Source organism: Coloeus monedula (assembly GCF_965178545.1).
Source record: "Coloeus monedula genome assembly, chromosome: 11".
Lineage (NCBI taxonomy): Eukaryota > Metazoa > Chordata > Aves > Passeriformes > Corvidae > Coloeus > Coloeus monedula.
The window spans coordinates 7,354,376-7,373,570 of record NC_138791.1 but is presented as its reverse complement, the minus strand read 5'-3'; the positions used below and the strand labels follow the sequence as shown (position 1 = coordinate 7,373,570).

The window sequence follows — 19,195 nt, the reverse complement described above, 5'->3', positions numbered from 1 at the left end:
GGAACAGGTAATACAGTACCACATGGCACAACCTGACAAACAGCCTGACTGGTTGTACCTTCTGCACCAGCACATTTGGGTTTAACTCTCTCTTCTTTCTGCAAACTGTTAAGAGAAGCATTTGGCACAAATGTTTAGACAAGCAGGTGAAAATGAAAAAGCTAAAATTAGCTCGTCTAGCCTTTTGGTCCTTCTACTTTTCCAGAAAGCTGTACACAAAATATTTCTTGAAACCATCTATTTCAAGAAGAAAAAAAAAAAAACAAACCCAAACAAAGCCAATGTCTTTTGGTACCATGTTCTGCAACTCTCAAAGCAAGAACAAACTGTGGACATAGTGCAGTGTTATATTACCTGCAGGTTTGAAATAGAATTTTCTGAGCTCCACGAGCAAGGAAATTTCAAATACACATAGTATCATAACAATAAAACCTCTCATCCTCATATTTCTTGCTTTTAAACTAAAAAGTGGCTGAGACACATTAGTGAAGTTCTAAGTTCTGTGGATGCCCTCACTATTCTTCAAAAGCTATTAAGTGAAAGATCACCTCACTTATGGCTTTCATTAAAAAGTGAACTTTTATCATCATCCATGAATAACAGTGACGTCAAACTGACTAGTTGCTGTGACATTTCTTATTGAAGGTGCTTTACCAAGAACAATAAGAACGACTTGGACAAGTGAGTGTTGCCATTTTCCAGCACATTCTATTCCTTTTTATCATTTTAATAGTTTTTTACCAAAAGCACAAAACACCACCTAGACTTTCTAGTTTCTAGAAGCCTCGATTATATTTGTGAAATATATAAGGATGATGCAACAGGCATCAAGCAGTTCTTAACTTTGCCACACTGACTGTGCTGTCCTGATGTGCAGTGCTGACTCTGGTAACACCATATCGATGCAGAAGTGGTTTAAAGGCAAGAGCACATTATATGAAAAGTATGCAACCTGTTAGAGAAGTCAAATGTTGAATGTGTTCAGGGGTGTGTTGGTAGATACAGTGGGGAGCAGTGAAAGGGTACCAGCTATACCATGGATTCTGCAGTCTCTACAACAGATCCCAAAATGTTTCACATGGAGTCATGGAGTGGGGTTTTTTTTTAATCCCTACTATTATTTCAAATTGTTGACAAAATAGCCTCCCTGTCGTTTCCAAGTTGTAGGCTACTAGATGCCTGGCATGTTAAAATAGCTCATATGTTTGAAGGGCTGCTCTCAGCAGTACCTCAGCTGGGCTCAAAGCCAGGTACCTTCCTGTGCCCGCCTCAGAGACCCCGTGACAGTGAAGAGTTTCACTGATCACCAACTGTACCGCACTCACACCACCATGGAAACGTGAAGCACTGGTGACTACTTGGAATGACTAGGATTTGATTAAAATATTTTACCTTTTGTGCCTGAGGGAGCTGGAAAACAACAAAACAGAACAAGCAATTATACATTAAATTAATTTGAACTGCTACTTTAGGTGCCGTATTAATAAAAGCACAGACATAATAAAAAAACAAAGTGTAAAGGAAAGAAACTAGAGGAACTAGGTTTACATTGCCAATTGATTCAACTTATTGAGGACTTATTAAGTGACTTTATGATTTGACATCTTCTCTACTAGCTATCACAAAAGCACCGTGCAATTTGTTAAATACTACCACACCAAGAAAGGGATTGTTTTCTCATCAGATATGGTATCACAACTGAACTGTGAAGTAGTTCCATCTTCCTGTACACAAATATAATTCAACATAAAGACAGTTTTAGTTTTAAATGAAACTGACATTAAGAGAAGATTATCATACTAAAGTAGAAGGTTGTATCCTCCATGAGAGAGGAAAGAAAAACAAAATGGGAATAGAAAGTTAGTAACTGCTTATGCAAACAGATTACAATACATGCATAATATACAATAATATATGCATAGAACAATACATTTCTGTGCTGTAAACACGAGTATGATTATATGTGCATATATGCAAATCAAATGCAAGTGTTTATGCATATATGCATATTTGTACCACACAGATGTTATTAGACAAGAGTAGCCATACCTGGTTGTGTGCACAGTATTTACTGTAAGCAACAACTCACGTATAAAGGCATTGAGAGCAGGCAGCAGACTCCATCACATATAAAAGACCTTATTTATCAAGAGTTGAAAGATGGGTTCTGTTTTCACTTCAGAGAAAAGAAAACCCATTGTAGTGGAGGAAGTCAGAAAACCAAACTGTTACAGGCACAATACAGTTTTCCCTTTTTCTGAATTCTTCTCCTCTTACTCCACACTTGTGGAGAAATTCACTGACGCAGCAGTTTAGCCTTGTGCTAAGTCTGCCTCCGAAAATTTGTTTCTCCAACACAAATTTTTTCTTTAAAGACATCAGCAGAACACAGAAACAGGCAGGTGAATCGATGCCAAATGCAAAAAGACCTTCAAGATTTCTAGTGAGCTTCTGACTGACCTTTTGCCCTTCCTCTGAATGAAAACAAATAGAAAAAGAAAAACAACAACTTGCACACAATTCTCTGCTAAAAGCTAATATCCACGTGGTATATGTCATGGAACAGAACTGTCACATGATCTCTAATTCACAAATATTGGGAGCAAGCAGCCACAGTTTCTCCACTTCCACAACATAAAATATAACAAAATTCATGGCACAAAGAATTGCTGGAAGTAAAAGTCCTTCATCCTAAAATGGCACTGATCCAATACCAAAATACAAACCAAGATCATATTAAAGTATGTGTTTCTAAAAAAGCCTGGGTTTTTTTTAATAAATTACTGTATTGAACAGTATAAAAGGGTTGCTGCAGAAATTGCATATACCTGTGAATTGTAAATACATGACCTAAATCGTGTATAACAGGTTAGAGCAGTTTAAAGCCTTTCTGAAAGTTTAACTACTTGTTAGTCTTTGACTAGTTAATTATTTTGACTCTGAGAAGGGGAAACATTTTCTTTTTTACATTCAAACAAGAGGAGAAAGTTGTAATATGATTTTTTTAAAAATTTGCCAAACAGAAGTTTGGTCAAGTTTTTCCAAGTGAAGGAGTTATAGTCAGATGGATTGAAGTGAGGATTACTTATTAATAACTGCCACACAAACTAGATGCTTTGCACTTTTATATACAAAGTGATCTTTTTTGCTTTTATTCAGATTATTGTCAAGAGTACATTACTAAGCATTTACCAACTAGAGTTCTGTATTATCTGCTGCTGAATTCAATTAGTCAATCCAATTTACAGCCTTTTATAAAATCAAGAATATTTCCATTCTCTTAAATATTAGCAGTCACAACCCTGATTAGGAATAATAAAGTCAGCAGACAAGACCATAATGCTTTTTCCTGGGCTGGAATTCTTGACACATTTCACCTAAGATTAAAAATCCAGGTTCAAGGTCTTTACTCAATTAAAAAAAAAAAAAAATTAAAAAATCTGTCTTTTTCCCATCAGATAAATTTTCATCCTGTTGCTGATTTGACACTTGCCTGTTACAAGGTCCCATATGTCAGCAATTCCGTTTAATATTTGCTACAAATTCCTTTGAAACAAACTGTGGAGTTTTGTCTGACATTACCCCTTCTGGGAGGCCATAGGAAAGAAATAATTTTCCTAACAGTAGCAGTGATAGCCCTCTGGTCTGACCCTTTATTGAACAGTGTAAGAGCTGCCTGCCTGTGTGTAAAAGCCAACAGGTACCTCTGATTCCTGTGGTTTGCTTCATACCCTGCCAAGAGGCAGCTTTGCAGCAAACTGTGTGATCTTTCCCTGGCCCTCCAGCACTGCAGGTATTCCTATTCTACCCACACCCCTGGTGAACTGTGCCCTTTTGGTGCTTTCATTCAGCTTCAGCCACACCAAAGTGCCTCCTGTTCCTATTTGTTTTCCATTAGCGTCTCTTCCTCCCTCATGTGCTCATACCTAAACAATACACATGATTAGTGTGATACAGTGCATAGATCTGGTTTACTTGCTCCAGGTTTGCCATCTGGGTAAAGCAGTTTTTGTTACAATTATTGTGGCTGAAGTGCAGGGAGGACACCTGGCCATTTGCTGGCTCCTGGTTGATCCAGTTGTGGGTCAGGAGGAGCCCTCTGAAGGAAATTGGACCTTGTTCCACAAAACTGCTTGGGAAGAGACCTTTGCTGTACAGCCAGCTACAACAGGGACAGGAGCCTGCAAGCATCAGGGGAAACCTAAGAGGATTTTCTGAAGTACAAAACCAGTCTTAGGGATGTTGATGGAACCATGCAGATCTCGTTGCAACCTAAAAAAATTCTTAGATTGAAGAGCAAGATTAAAGCATGGGGCCTTGCAAGAACACAGGTAAAAAACGTAGCTTTACTTTTTTTTCAACCTCCTTTTAACCAGAAAAACAAACAAAAAAATTCTTTACTAAACACATTTTCTTATTCTATTTTGTATTGTAAAAAATTACTCTCAGAAACTGCAGGCCCCCTGAGGTTCACAATATGCTTGATGCCAGTGAGACATGTTGAGAATTCCACTTCTAAATGCAGGTCAACTTGGGGTCCCATCACACAATGTAACATGGAATAAATAACTGCAGGAGATTTTTCAATAGTGTTGTTGCACACAGTGTCATGCTTTCCACATTTGAAAATAATCTAACATTGTTTTGAGCCCTTCATGGAAATGTGTTTGGTATTACCAGAAAAAGAAAAATTAGACACTACTGACGTGGTAAAAAACCCCAAGACAGGAAAAGGGATCCAACATCAAGGATTGTGCACTGCTTTTTGGATCAGATACCTGTGTGACCAATATGACTGAACCAAACAAAACCCCAGGGATCTGGAATACTGTCTTTAGAAGAAGAAGGAAAAAGTTGTAAGACCAGTAGTTCTGATATGTACCTCCTAAAAGTCTATCTCCTTTCACCCTTATCAAAATAAGTTCATAAAGACTGATTTTGTAAATGATGTCATGATAATTGAAAAGAAAAAGGTCATGCATTGTTAAAATATTTTAGAGCTGTTTCAAACTGATTCAAAACATTATGTAGCTGCATGTCCTAGATTTCCAAGAAACCAAGTTTAGAAGTTTTAAAGGAAAACTCAGTAGAATTATAAACTTCTTGTTCTGTTGGATCCGAATTCAGTCTTATGTTTGTTTGAAGAATAGCAAAAAAAGTCTTCTGCAAGAGTAAATTATATTCAGTAGTTTCGTTTCTTACTATATCAAAAACCATGGCTTCTCTTACTAAAGAAACAAAAATAACATTTATTATATTAACTTTCCATTTCTATTTTTCTAATGATTTAGTGGAGTTATTGTTATAAAAAGTATACTATTGCAATTTACGTATGTTAAAACATTAAAAAGTAAAAAACCCCTCTTATTTTACATTCACTGACCTCATTTCCACAGTCCTCTTCTCCTGCCAAGCTTTTAAAAGTCACCAGTCACAGGAAAACAGCCCTACTGACTTGATTGTTCCAAAATCAGATGCAATACAAATCAATAGGAAATAACTGCAAACATGCCAGTAAATAATCAGCAAGTCTGGATATGGTTTTGATGGTACAGATATTTCTATAAATACTTTCTGAGCTGCACTAAGTTTAACCTTAATGTATTCCTAAAGTTATGGTGTTTTTAATGTTCAGAGTCATCCCATCCGTGTCACATACTGGCTCTTTATTTGACATTGGGTGTATGGATTAGAACTTGCACTTTTTAAAGGTACTTTTTCAGGAAACATATCAAGTGCTGTGGCAAACATGTAGAAAATGCAAAGCATTTCATACATTGCTAGCAGGTTTCCTCAACTCTTCCCACAAATAGTAAAAACTTGGGAAAGAATAGAAAGAATATTCCAATTCTTGGTTTTGAGCAGAAAAGGTAAACTTTCTGCTTTAAAATCTACTTAGTTGCTATAAGATACAGCACTTAAATCTTATGATTTTGATGATTTTTCTTTTGCAATCTGTGCACTTGTTCCCCCCCAACTAAGTACTACAGGCATCATAAAAAATTATATGCACACATGGAGGAAGAAATAAAATTCAGCCTCCTACCAGGATATTCCTGTCGTTAAGATTTCAGTATAAATATTAAAAGAGTGACATTAACCTGCAGCTTACTAGGATGACATCTCTAAGGAAATGCACTTGATTTTTCAAGGGATTTAACACCAAATCCTTCATTGTTCACATAATTGTTTTACTGTGCTACCACATATTTTTCAGTAACTACATCATTTTAGTCAAAGATAGATTGTGCTCTGCATGCAAAGTACACTCATCAGAGGAAATTTAAATGTTGCTATGGAGAAGAGAGTCATAAAACATAGATGAAAATTACAATTCTAGTTCTCTCTTTAAAAAGAATTCCTATAGTTGACAGAAAGGAAAGAAGTTAGCTCCTGTGAAATATGAAAAAGAGAACACACAGCAGCTGTAAAGGCATCAGATTGGAATTAAGAAATAGCAAAAAAAAATTTACAGACACTTAAGAACTTTGTGATGAAATGGCTCCACTCATTGAAGATTCAACACATTTTCTAAAATACATTAAATGCTTATTAATGCTAATGACTGAAAAATTCCTAAAGTAGCCTAGTAATCATGTTTTTAAAATGAGAATCAGCACAAAAAAGGATCCAAATATTCTCAACTTTTAAAACAGTTATTTAAGTCATATCTGCCTGCATCTGCACTCTGAACTTTTTGTGGAAATTAACAGAAAAGAAATCCATACTCATATATTCTGTGAGTCTGTACCTGTGATTCTTTTATTTGTACAAACAAGCCATTCTGCCTTTCTAATGAATACAAAATATTTACAGGGAAGGCTATACTTAAATTAACCCAAATGACTTTAAATGCAAAGTTTGGTTGGGAACTTTATTAATTTTTTTTTTTTTTTAAGAATTATGCTAATTGTATGGATAAACCACATGGCTACAAATCAAAGTAGCAGAATCAATTAATGAATCAGATGCTTCATGAGCATTCCACACACCATGATCAAAATTTTGGTCTCATACTTGTGTGTGCAAAGGGAGAGAGTCCTATTTTCATTATTACACCATTAACTTAATACTTCTAAACACAAAATATTTGTCCATAGTTAATTCTGCTTATATATGCAAACATACATTCTGTATAAACATTATTACATCTATATTTCCCTATATAAATTATTGATACAACTGTTCTCTTATCTGCTACATATTAGATATTTCCTTCCTAATAAAAAACTGTGCAAACATCCATGCATGGAATCAGAATATTTTTCTAAATATTGACAACTCCAAACAAAATAATGGTTGTAAAATACACATCACTGATACAAAGGGATACAATTTATACTAAAATTTGTATATCTAGTCTTTTTAACTCTCACAAAAAAAGGAAAGGGAGGAAGAGAAGGAAGGAAAAAAAAAAAGAATCAACCTCAGAAGATAAGTGCATATACACACACTCATTCATTTATTTTTCTATTCTCACATAGAATCCCTTCCACATTTGGAAAAAGGGCAGATTCTTTGGCAGTCCTAGAAACAAAAAATCATTTCTTGATCATAAATCATCTCAGGACTCAGTCACACATCCTCTTTCTCTCACAGTAAAATTACACTGGCCTCAAAACCAACCCAAACAAGAGCATCACATAATAACTGTTAGAGTCAATGAGGACCCTGCAATGAGTTTAGTGGGGTTTTGATCTTGCACTATATTGAATCTTACTTGCTCTACATATCAATGTAAGACCAAAATCTAAAGATAACCCCTTTCTGAAGATAATTGAAAGTGTATTTGATCTAATGAACATGTTAAGCAAGCCAGAATATCTTCTAAAAATCAGATTTACTAATTGTGTTTGTGATTTCTAGCATGTTACTCTGATTGTATTAAATGTCTAAAGAGATGTGTTGTTCTGTACTCTGTTTTGCAATAGTCCAACACAGTCTAAGAAGGGAATGGCTATAGGAACATATATAGTTAAATTATCCCAAACCACTGGTTTTTCTCCATCTTTTTTTCACAAAATAATACCATTTCTTCTGTAACTGCTCAGCCAGAGGCAGTGGAAGGTGTATCAAGGCTTGTTTTCCATTCCATTGCTCTCTGTCCCTCTCCCCTGCTGTCACAAACAATCTGTGTCTTTTAGGGCTCTTAAAAACCCAAGATCATTTCTCCTTTGCTGTAGTGGGTGTTCACAACCTCACAGGAGTGAAGGTTTCTACTGTGACAAAAGGTTTTTATGACTGAAACTTTGAATCAAGTACAGTTCATACCAGAAATTCAGTTTTACCTCATGGGTGTTGCATTTAATAAAGAGGCATCTTTTGCTGACATTCACATGCATACAGCACCATTTCAAGTTCACAGCATTTTGGACTATGACCACAAAATGTGCAGTGACAAAACAGACAGGAAGCTACTTATGTCAAGCTCCTGTAGAAGCAAATATTTTCTTGTTTGCAGGGGACACTATTTACAAATATCAAGACAAAACTGACCCATTTTAAAGTTCACACATAATTTTGTGTCAAGGATTCAAGGTTAATAAGAAAAATATTTGTATTCTGCAAAAAGTTGCCCTGACATCAGTGGACTGACAAAACTTATATGCAAAATTGAATTCAATATGATTTTGCTTTCCATTATCTTCATTTAAGCTTCTTATTGTGGAAGTTATTGATTTTTTTTTTTTTTTTTAGTTTATGATGAAATCAGTGATTTATTAATTGAAAAAGGAAAGCTTTAGCTAATACCAGGACAAAACAAGGCACCTGCAAAACCACCATGAAATGTCTAGCACACAACAGATGAGGAAAAATAGAAAAATGATTGATTTCATGTGTCTGAAATTCAGCATACAAGAACATGACCAGAAGAAGGCATGAGGAAAAAATAATCACAGAGAATCTCATCAATAAGACTGTGTCTGCAATTAAAGTAATCTATCTGCTTTTGATAACTAGAGGACTACTAAATTGGTCTTGTAAGAAATGAATCTGTGCTGCAAAAGATTCTAGGAATATCAAAGCAAAGGAAAATGGAGCTGGGTTTGGAGGAGGGGAGGTTGTAATTAACAGGACTTACTCTTTTCTCTTACTTGCTTCAAAACAAGTCCTTCCAAAAATATTTTGAAATTAACTAGTTGTTTCTTGATGTTTGATGCAAAGGCTGGAACCAGTACAGAGCTCTAAGTACTGGAACCAATTATCTTTTAGAACTAAAATATTGGACATTTTTAGAGGGAACAATCCTCTTAGTTGCCTAACAAATACATTCAGAATAATTATTGGATTTTATTGGGGTTTATTTCTCGCCCATTAATCGCTTCTGAATGAGCAGAACTTTTGTATGGATTTTGTATTTAGCTATCACGAAACACCTTGAAGGCAATGTCAGTAAGCAATGGCCCAGAACTGCTCTGTATGGAGCAGGAGGCTGGAGGGCAGAACAAGATAGACACCATACGCTCATAAGATCATTTCAGCTGATAAACAACAGGAGATGATTTCAAAGGAAGAAAAGCTGCACAAAAATGTTAGGATCATTTCATTTACTGAGAAGAAGAAATCCACAGATATGATAATAGATCAAGGGCACCAGAAACCAGCAGGAAAGGCAGCTTATGCACAACAATTAAATAAAAAGTTTCAAACCTTTCAAAAAGTTTCATTCCCTTTCAAAGACAATCGCCTTTTCTCTTGTTTATCAATTTGCCTCTGGAAGGGGTGACTACTGATGAGTTCATCTCAAGACACATCTGCAACAGTTCAGATGAAGCATAAAGAAAAAGAAGGAACAAATTATATGCAATACTACTGCATAAAAGTACTACATGAATCCCAGGCACTGAGCTCAGGTAGATGTTTAAAAGTGCTGTTCTGCTCTGTCAGGGAAGAGGGATACTCCCCGAATCCAGGAACAAGTCTCCATAAAACTTTTTGCCCAGGTTTTGCATAAAAATTTGAAAATCAAATGTGCAATATATGTTTGGAAATAAATTAACATTATGCTAAAACACTATGCTCTAGTAGCAAGGTAACCATGATGTGGTCACCAAATTAGAAACGTGCGGTTTCAAGTTCACATACCTAAGCAAAGCAACTGATTTTATTATCTAAAGAGATGTACAAGATCAGGAGGCAGTTTTAAGTCTCTAACTGTTAAAAGCATTATTTTTAAACCATATGCTAAAAGAATTAAGAAAAAAAATTCTTAGAAAATACTCTATCATTTAACATTGTGAAATCTCTTAGTTGGATAAGCTCCTAATCTAAAAGTAGATTCTTTTTTCCATAAAATTTTTCTATCCTCTTCTGGGGAGGTTGGTGCCACAGATGTGGCTGGTGCTACCATGATAAATGACAAAATGGCTGCATCTTGTTCCCTCGTTGTGTTTTGAGGACTAGATTCTGTCTTCATACCCTTCTAACAAGCACATAGCTAATGCATCTCACCATTCTAGTTTCACACTGAGCTTTTATAGCTACACTTTATTGAAACAGACACAGAGCATTTTATGAACTCTTCATACTGCAGGATGAATTCATCAGGTTCTATAAAGATTCACTCACTCTGTAGAAAGAGATGCAATTCTCTTGATGTTTTGTTTTGGGAGAAGCTTTTTGTTGTTACTCAGCACATCTTGAAAGTTCTAAGCTTCCCAAAGGCCCATGTGGCCTGATGGCCAATAGTAAGGCTCTGATTTGTTGGAAGATCAAAAATTTGAGAGTGTTTCTTGATGATCTAAGTTACATTCAAATATGCAGTTTTTCATTTTTTAATACACGTGAAATCTAGTTCAAGGAAAGAGTTTTGGCACAAGACAAAGTTACCCATCACCTTTGCCACTCTTCTCCCTTACTGCATTATCCAGCAGGTCAAGAAAACCTTACTCCTACTTCACTACAAGAACTCTCTAGAAAAGGTCTCAAAATTCTTTCACCTGTCTCAGTGCTAGAGCTGTTTGCAGACACTAGGTAGTTTTTAGACATACTAGAACCTAAAATAGGATAAATATCCTCATCTTGTAGTACACAACAAAAACTTCATGAGCATAAACCCCCTTATTATTGCAAAAAGCAGATTTCACTCGATCTTCATTTTCTTAAACTAAATCTGTAACACAGAAAGGACAAGATGAAAGAGGCAAGGAAGGTTTAACTTGTTTCTCCTATAAACACAATTTGTTGTTCACTGTAACTCAAGTTTCTGAGGTTTTAAGGCTTTAATACAAAATGTTAGAATGTTCCCTCAGTCAACAGAAGTATAATCCAAGCACCTTAAACTAAGATCTTTTAAATTTTTTTAACTGACACAATGAATATGTGTTCTGGTTTACATTGGTGTAATGCCAGATAAATAAGTAGAGATACTACTGATTTACTAGAGAGTAAAATAAGGAAGAATAATAATCAATAAATGTAACCCATATGGAATAGAATCATATATCTGACTTAGGTAGTTAACTTTTACTTTTTTTGGACAGTTTTCTGGAATAAACCTGTCAACATAGAAATCTGAGGCCTTTATTGTTATTCAGAGTTCATTGGCTGCAACAGAACAAAAAGACATTAGAAAGCTCTGTAAGTTGTGCTGGTTTTGGTATTAGTATACACTTTCTGATGTGTGGGATGTCGTAGCATTGATGTGCCACTAAATAAAAGGTAGCGTAAAAAAACCCAAAAATCCTATTCTGTAAAAATCCTTAAATGCAATGCAGAGTCCTCGTGGCAACTCTTACTAGAGAGTCCTTGCACATTTAAATGATTTTCCTAGAACTAGCAAAAGTAAACTAATATTTAGGGTGAATACATTTTCCTCCCTCAAAAACTGACATCAGGGCAGGTGAAATGGATGTTATGAATTCCAGAGAAAATATTCCAGAAAAAATACTTATGAGTTCTAAACTTCCTCCTGATGGTACTGATGTTGCTGAAGATCATTTACCAACCAGATAGATCATCTTAAAATTAATCTTTCATGGAAATGCCTGCTTGGAAAGATCTGATCTGACAAAATACAGTGGTGTGGACCAAGGCCGAATAACTTCTTGTCGAGCTGTAAGAACATCAGTAAGAAACATCCTGTTGTTCCTTGTAGAATAGAGTATATTTCTAAATAGTTTCTGTGCAAATTACTAACTTCAAAGAAAATATTAGTCATAATGACTGTGATAAACATGAACTTTAACGTTTATACTTACTGTGCACATGACTGAGTTGTATGTGAAAACTCCCAATTATACAAAGAGCTATAAATAACTAAAGACTTCCATATCTGCAGTACAACAGAACAAAGAGATTATTTCCTTTTATTCTCTGTTCTTCTTCTCCTTTTCTGCACTGAATTCTGCCACTGCAGCAAAGCTAATAGCACCAATAATTTAATAAGCCTTTCTTATTATTGCAGGTTTTTTACTCCAGCAGTGCAGATAAATTACATTTCATCTTCACTGCCCTCTTTCTTCCAGAAAGTCAAGGAATGAAAAATATGAGATCAAAGGATGGAACTTAGTACTAAATTCGTTGCTTTCCTACATTATCATTTACCCTAAAAAATCTGTTATGTGAAAACTAAAAACAAAAACATACTGGAAAAATGTAATATATCTAACAAAAATACCTACAGTTTCCTTATAATTAACTCAATTTCATTCAGAGTAGAGGCAGTAAGATCAAAAATGGACAGTTATCAGTTGTGAATGTCTTTAAATACATATTTCCACTCAGGATAGACATGTCCTCCTAAATGCTGGGTTCACCCTAGCATGTAGGGATGTAGAAACAAATTTTTCTCTAGTTAGTAACTTGTCACCTTTTGATCTTATTTCCATGTCACAAGAAAACCAGAAAATTCCCTGTGAAACAAGGTGAAAATGAAAAGCATTTTCTGCCCTCTAAGTCAAAGGCACTGTAAGTCCTTGGCAGATCCCAGCTGGAAATGGTCCCAAGCTGCTCTATCTCTAGTGTGCAGGTGTCTGCAAATGGGACCAATGCCCTTTTGGCATGAATATGCCTGTTAATCAAATTCAACAGCAGAGCAATTCTTTGTAATTTGTACATAGTTACTGGTGGGAGAACATCCAGCAGGTGAAACCTACTGACTTTTGTAATCCTGAGGATTCTTTTCCAAGTACATCCAATCAGTTTTCATATCAGAAGCGAGTTTCAATTGTTTATCAGCAGTCCTGGCTAACCAGGGAGGACCCAGTTGACTGGAAGTTACAAAATATGACACCTCTCTGGAGCAAGGGTCACTGAGGGAAAGCCTTTGACACTGTTTCCTGCAGCATGCTCCAGGAGAAGCTGGCTGCTCCAGGTGTGCTGTTTGCAGGGTAAAAAGCTGGCTGGATGACTGGGCCCAGGGAGTGATGGGGCATGGAGTTACATCCAGCTGGCAGCTGGTCACCAGTGGTGTTCCCCTGGGATCAGTACTAGGGCCAGTCTTGTTTAATGTCTTTATCCATGCTCTGGGTGAGGGGATTGAGGGCACCCTCAGTCGGTTTGCAGGTGAAACCAGGTTGGGTGTGAGCATTGATCTGCTGGAGGGTAGCAGGACTCTGCAGAGGGATCTGGGCAGGATGGATTGATGGGCTGAGGCCAATTGTGTGAAGTTCAACAAGGTCAAGTGCTGATTCCTGCACTTGGGCCACAAAAACCCCACACAGCACTCTAGGCTTGGGGCAGAAGGGCTAGAAAGCTGCCCAGTGGCAAAGGATATCACGGTGTTGGTCAAAAGCTGAACATGAGCCAGCATGTGCCCAGGTGGCCAAGAAGCCCAGTGGCATCCTGGATGTATCAGCAATAGTGTGGCCAGTAGCATCAGGGCAGTGACTGTTCCCCCGTACTGGGCACTGATGATGCCACAGCTCAAATCTGGGTTCAGTTTTGGGCCCCTCACTACACAAAAGACACTGAGGTGGTGGAGTGTGTCCAGAGAAGGGCAACAGAGCTGGCGAAGGGGCTGGAGCACAAGTCTCCTTGGGAGTAGCTGGGGCTGTTTAGCCTGGAGAAGAAGAGGGTCAGGGGGGACCTTATGGCTCTACAACACCTGAAAGGAGATTGTAGCCAGGTGAGGGTTGGGCTCTTCTCCCAGGTAACAAGTAACAGGACAAGAGGAAACAGCCTTATGTTGGACCTGGGAAGGTTTAGATTGGATACGCAGGAAAATTTCTTCCTAATAGAATTCCATAAAATCAGGTTTAATCAAACACAAGCAAGAACTCCATGATTCTTGAGACCTAGGCAGTTGTGTGGGAAATCCATAGAAGTGCACACTGCAGTTTGAAAGACCAGTAATAAATTATTGCATTGACCTACCCTGTCTTCCTATGTCCTTTCACTCTCTGCCCTTTCTAAGCAACTGGTGATCCTTACCTATTACTTTAAACATAAATGATATGAGGAAGCAATCATTATTTAATCCTGTAATCATCCATCATCTACTGCAGTAGAACTTTAGTGATTTATTAAAACTGCCAGGTCATGATAATAATATCAGCAATGGTCGGTGGCAAAATTGGAGCTGAAGTCAGTGATATGAGGAAGGAGAAAATCCACATTAAAACAGTCAGTACAACATAAAAACAAGAGTGACCTTAGAAAAACAGTAAAAGACAGCGTGGGCAGTCACAGCATTCTGCAGGAAAGGAAGTGGAAAGCGAAGATAATTACATTGAACAGGAACAAGCTGATATGGTTATTGGGAAACTGAGTTATTTTTTGAAAAAATCCTGATCAAGGATGACAATTTCTTCAACTGTAATTTAGTTTAAACATCAGAACGTGTAGTAAATGAAGATGTGGAATAAGGTTCAACAGGTGTCCAAGCACTTAAACATGGTAAAACTTCCTTGTTCTCACTGGAAGTATTATTTAAAATAAAAAACTAAATAGTAAAATAATCCTTTATCTATCAAATACTGAGACTATTTCAAAAAGAGATGAGGTTTTACTTTGTTTAAAGCAATATTTTTGTAGAAACTAATCTGATTCAAAAATAGATATTTAATCTCTCTTTCATCCAGTAATAAAAGATGAACAGAGACCAAGGTCAAACTGTAGTTACCTTATCATACAAAATAATAAAATACTAGAAAAGAGAATATTTTAGCAATATATAGCTAAAACCCAAGATGTAACACTCCTCTGATTTCCCTTCAATGGTTTAACCTAATGCTTGTCTCATTTGCACCACACTGGGAGCAGAGCTGCTTAAGACCCAGCTTTGCTGTGGCATTACAGCTGCTTGCTGATGTCGCAGGAAGAAGATAAAAATAAGTTCTGTATAAAAGCCTGCAAGTGCAAAGAACTGTAAAATGCATTTAAAGACATCAACTGCATATCTCAAAGTTTGAAGAAGAACAATTTGCATTCTGCATTTCTCATGTAAATGTACATGAGAAATGTACACTATGAAAAATAATTATAATAGTAATCCGATTCAATGGAAATAAAGTAGTGCAATATTTATAGTCTGTGCCAGAGTTATAATGGCTGTGGGGCGAGAAGTGAAGTGTCTCAGCATGTTCCACATGTTTTTAACACTGTTTCTAAAGGCTCTGGAGGCTATTAAATTTAATGAACCCATCTGCTATGAAATAGAGGTCCAAACATAATCAGTTTTCTCAGTGCCATATAATACAGATGGCATTCCATGTTCCACATCCCCAGCAGGAAATTTTATGTTCCTCTTTAAGTGTAGGACTTTTGTTTTTGGTTTTGATGTTTTAAACATCTTTTTGATGTATCATATATACCATTTTACAGTGTAAATACCACATAGAGCAATGCACATGAAAAGTGTTAATTCATTAAATATTGCTATTTCCTTACAACTGTTTTTCTGTGACTTTGACAACTAGCAATTAGCTCTCTGTAGTAATAGTCTTTGCCTAATGCAATCATTGATAATTGCCCTAATACTGTAAGTTCCAGCATTAGCAGTGGAGGAAAACAAACGTGATTTATCAAAAGCAGTTTCCTTCAAAAAGCAGAAAGATACACATTCTTCCATACATGCACATGCATAGGTGCTCCCTGGGATGAAGCCTTATTTACATGTACTGTGTTTGCATGGAACAATGCACTAATCATTCTTATTTTAAGTATCCATAAACCCACTAGGTCCTTATGGGCTTTATTTTCCTGTTCATGCCTCAATTTTGATTTCTGGGTCTCGATTTGTGTGCTTTATTGGGACACACTACACCCAGACTCTTGTCTTGGTCTGTGAATGTTGGATCTAAGCACAAATATAAATGGCACAACATTCCCTGCATTGATGAGCACCCTGCTGCTGAGCAGGAGTGAATCAGATGTGCATTTTCTAACACTAAAGAGCAACATCCATTGTTGTTTTGAGCTGCATCTGAAAGACAATTGGAGTGCATGAATTCTATTCAGTTTAGAGGTTCATTCGCTGACTATCTCCAGCACTCACTGTGTTTTGACAGTAGACAGAGATCTTACTGAATTTGAAACAGCTCATGTGTTTCATGATAATTCATTTATTCAAGATCCAGCAGTAAAACAAACACATTAGAATTGTTTGGCAGAAAATGAGAGTGCTTATTATGGCAACTGAAAATTTTGGGCCACGGAACTCATAAAAGCCTTAGCTCAAATGCTTTCTTTTTTACGAGACTGTCAGTGAAGATTTTCACAGACAGTGCACTAATCATCATCATAATCAGCATAAAGAGATGTTGCACCTACCTATAAATGTGTGCATAACCTGCTTTTACTGTGTGCACAAGTGGCTGCAGTGATCAGCACTGTCAGTGGCTCAGGCACTGTCCCAGACCTACGAGGTCCCAGTGCAGACACTGTCACTCCTGCAGCTCTGAACTGCAGTCGGGCTCCCATGGAAGCTTCAAGGTGAAATGGTCAGAACTGCTCTACTCTTCCAGGGAAATGAATCCAAACTGAAGTGCTGATAGGAAGGCATTCCCTGGGCTACTTTCTACTTATCTCCCGTATCAGAACCTTCAAAAGACCACTGAGATCTGTAGGAGACAAAGCAGAGCTTGAAGATCCTTGTTTTATGAACAAGCCTACCTGATGGAAGGCCTGATATTCATGCATGGGATTTTTTCTTCCCTAACCCAATTCTTTCAAATGTCAAAGCAAGAAAAGGAAGTTCCCATGGGAACCTCAGAAGCAGTTGGAGGTGATGACATTCTCTGATAAAGAGTTGTAAATTCTTAGAGATTAAGAGATGCTGGCCACAAAGGGAAGGTTAGAGCATGTAACCAAATCCAAAGTGGGATTGGAGAAAAAAAGAACACAGATTTCTATTTTTGGTTTATTAAAAAAACAGAATTAAAATTACTGTGTGTAAATTTTCTTTGCTGATTAGTAACACTTGCTGACTTTCAGCTCTGCAGTGATTACCAATATTTACTTACTTTAGATGTACGTGAACACTCTGAACACACTGATGCAGTTTAATGCCTACCAGTAATACAACCTAGAAGTTTCTTTTTTGAAATAGAGGCCCAGGGAACAATTTACCATGATAAAAATGCGAAATATATCCACTTATAATAATAGCACAATTAACCTGTGCCACCAAAAGTATTTGAAGATATCTCTGGGAATAGAAACTAGTGGAAATGGGGTACTATTTTATTTTTGTTACTTCATAAATGCTCTTCTGTGCATTGAACACGAAGAAAACTGTGTGAGTGGAAGAAGCACTAAACAGCATTTTAATGCCTCACCAGAAAGTCCTGAATAGAGAAATATGCCAGCATAACAGCTTTCAGTCTGGAGGACCTTCTGTTATAATTCTGTCCATTATGTATATATATATATATATATATATGTGTGTGTGTGTGTGTGTGTGTGTGTGTATATATATATAAAATATATATTATCTCTGTGGAACTGGTTCATAATTCTCCTCTGTCAGAAGAAATGTATCCTAGAATTTAAATTTCCATACACAAAATACTTGGATTCTCTTGTGACGACGGAGAGGCATGAGCTTCCTATAGTTCCTGCTGCATTTCTGCAAAGAATCTGGATCAGAGTAAAAAGTATGCCTACATAGTACTTGATTTTTTTTTAAAGGATGAAGATGAATAAATTTAATTTTTTTATTATATATATAATAATGTAGTTGTAACACCCATCATAAGCTTTTCAGAAAGAGTTATTAAAGGCTTTACTTCAGTGGAGCTATCTCAATTTGCTGCTGCATAAGGAGAAATAAGGTTCTTGGACAGGTTGCCTTCCTAGGACAGCATCAGTCTCTTGATCAGGAAATACTTCCAAAAAATACCTCCTTCAAAAAAGAAAGAAATGACGAAAACCTAAGTGTGTGTATATATATATATATATATATATATATATATAAATACACATATACACAGCAGCAGCTGTAGAACTGAACTAGAATTGAACTAAAATCCATAATGGAATGTATGTCTGTGATAATGTGGGGATAATGCAAATGAAGAATCAACATATGGTCCTCTTAACACAGAAGAAAATTACAAAGAGCAAAAGCACTCACCATTCATATTATGACAAATCATGACCTGTAATGACTCAGAACACTGCTGTTTTGAAAGAACTCTTAAATTCTGGAGCACCAGACAGTCATCTCAAAATATTCAGTGAAACAGTAATTTGCTCTTTTTAAGCAAAGAACTCCTCTGATTGGAAACTGAACAGAGCCAACGTGGTGTTTGTCTGAACCCGCTCACAGCTTGAGACCAACAGCCTGGGGGAGATGAACTCAATGGTACATTAGATCCAGAGGATATGTTCAGGTACACTTATGAAGAACAAATTCCACCAGGAAGATTCAACAAAGGTCCAAGTAGGCCAAATAGGACACACCAATAAACAAACTCTCAATCACAAGCTTTTAAACAGTGGGAACTCAGGGGCCAGACCAGTCTTTTTTATTTCCTGCAGGGAAAAAAAAGCAATGTTTTGTCACATTCCAAATGTGACCATAAGAATGAGATAAAGGCTTCTGTGGTCTACAGATGATAATCTGCAATACCAAGAGATGACCTCTATCCATTGCTGCACTTTAATATTCTGATGCCCAGCCTGTATTCCTTTTCCTTCCAAAATACTCACTTTGATTGACTCCCTATAGATGCATACATGGCTAAAAGAAGTCGTTGACTACTTTAAAACTGTTTCCTCCCTGAAATACTATGATAGTTCTAGAATTCTT

The 19,195-nt window shown here is 36.6% G+C and overlaps 1 protein-coding gene across 1 annotated transcript in view; it reads right to left on the bottom strand.

The window, feature by feature from the left end:
- Nucleotides 1–19,195, bottom strand: part of CACNA2D3 (calcium voltage-gated channel auxiliary subunit alpha2delta 3) — a gene marked incomplete at both ends in the record, with an annotated part of 393,646 nt that overhangs the window by 115,853 nt on the left and 258,598 nt on the right. Inside the window, one exon of the mRNA XM_082288518.1 lies at nt 1,393–1,410. Coding sequence (XP_082144644.1) covers nt 1,393–1,410 — 18 coding nt within the window. The remainder of the gene's footprint in view (nt 1–1,392; nt 1,411–19,195) is intronic.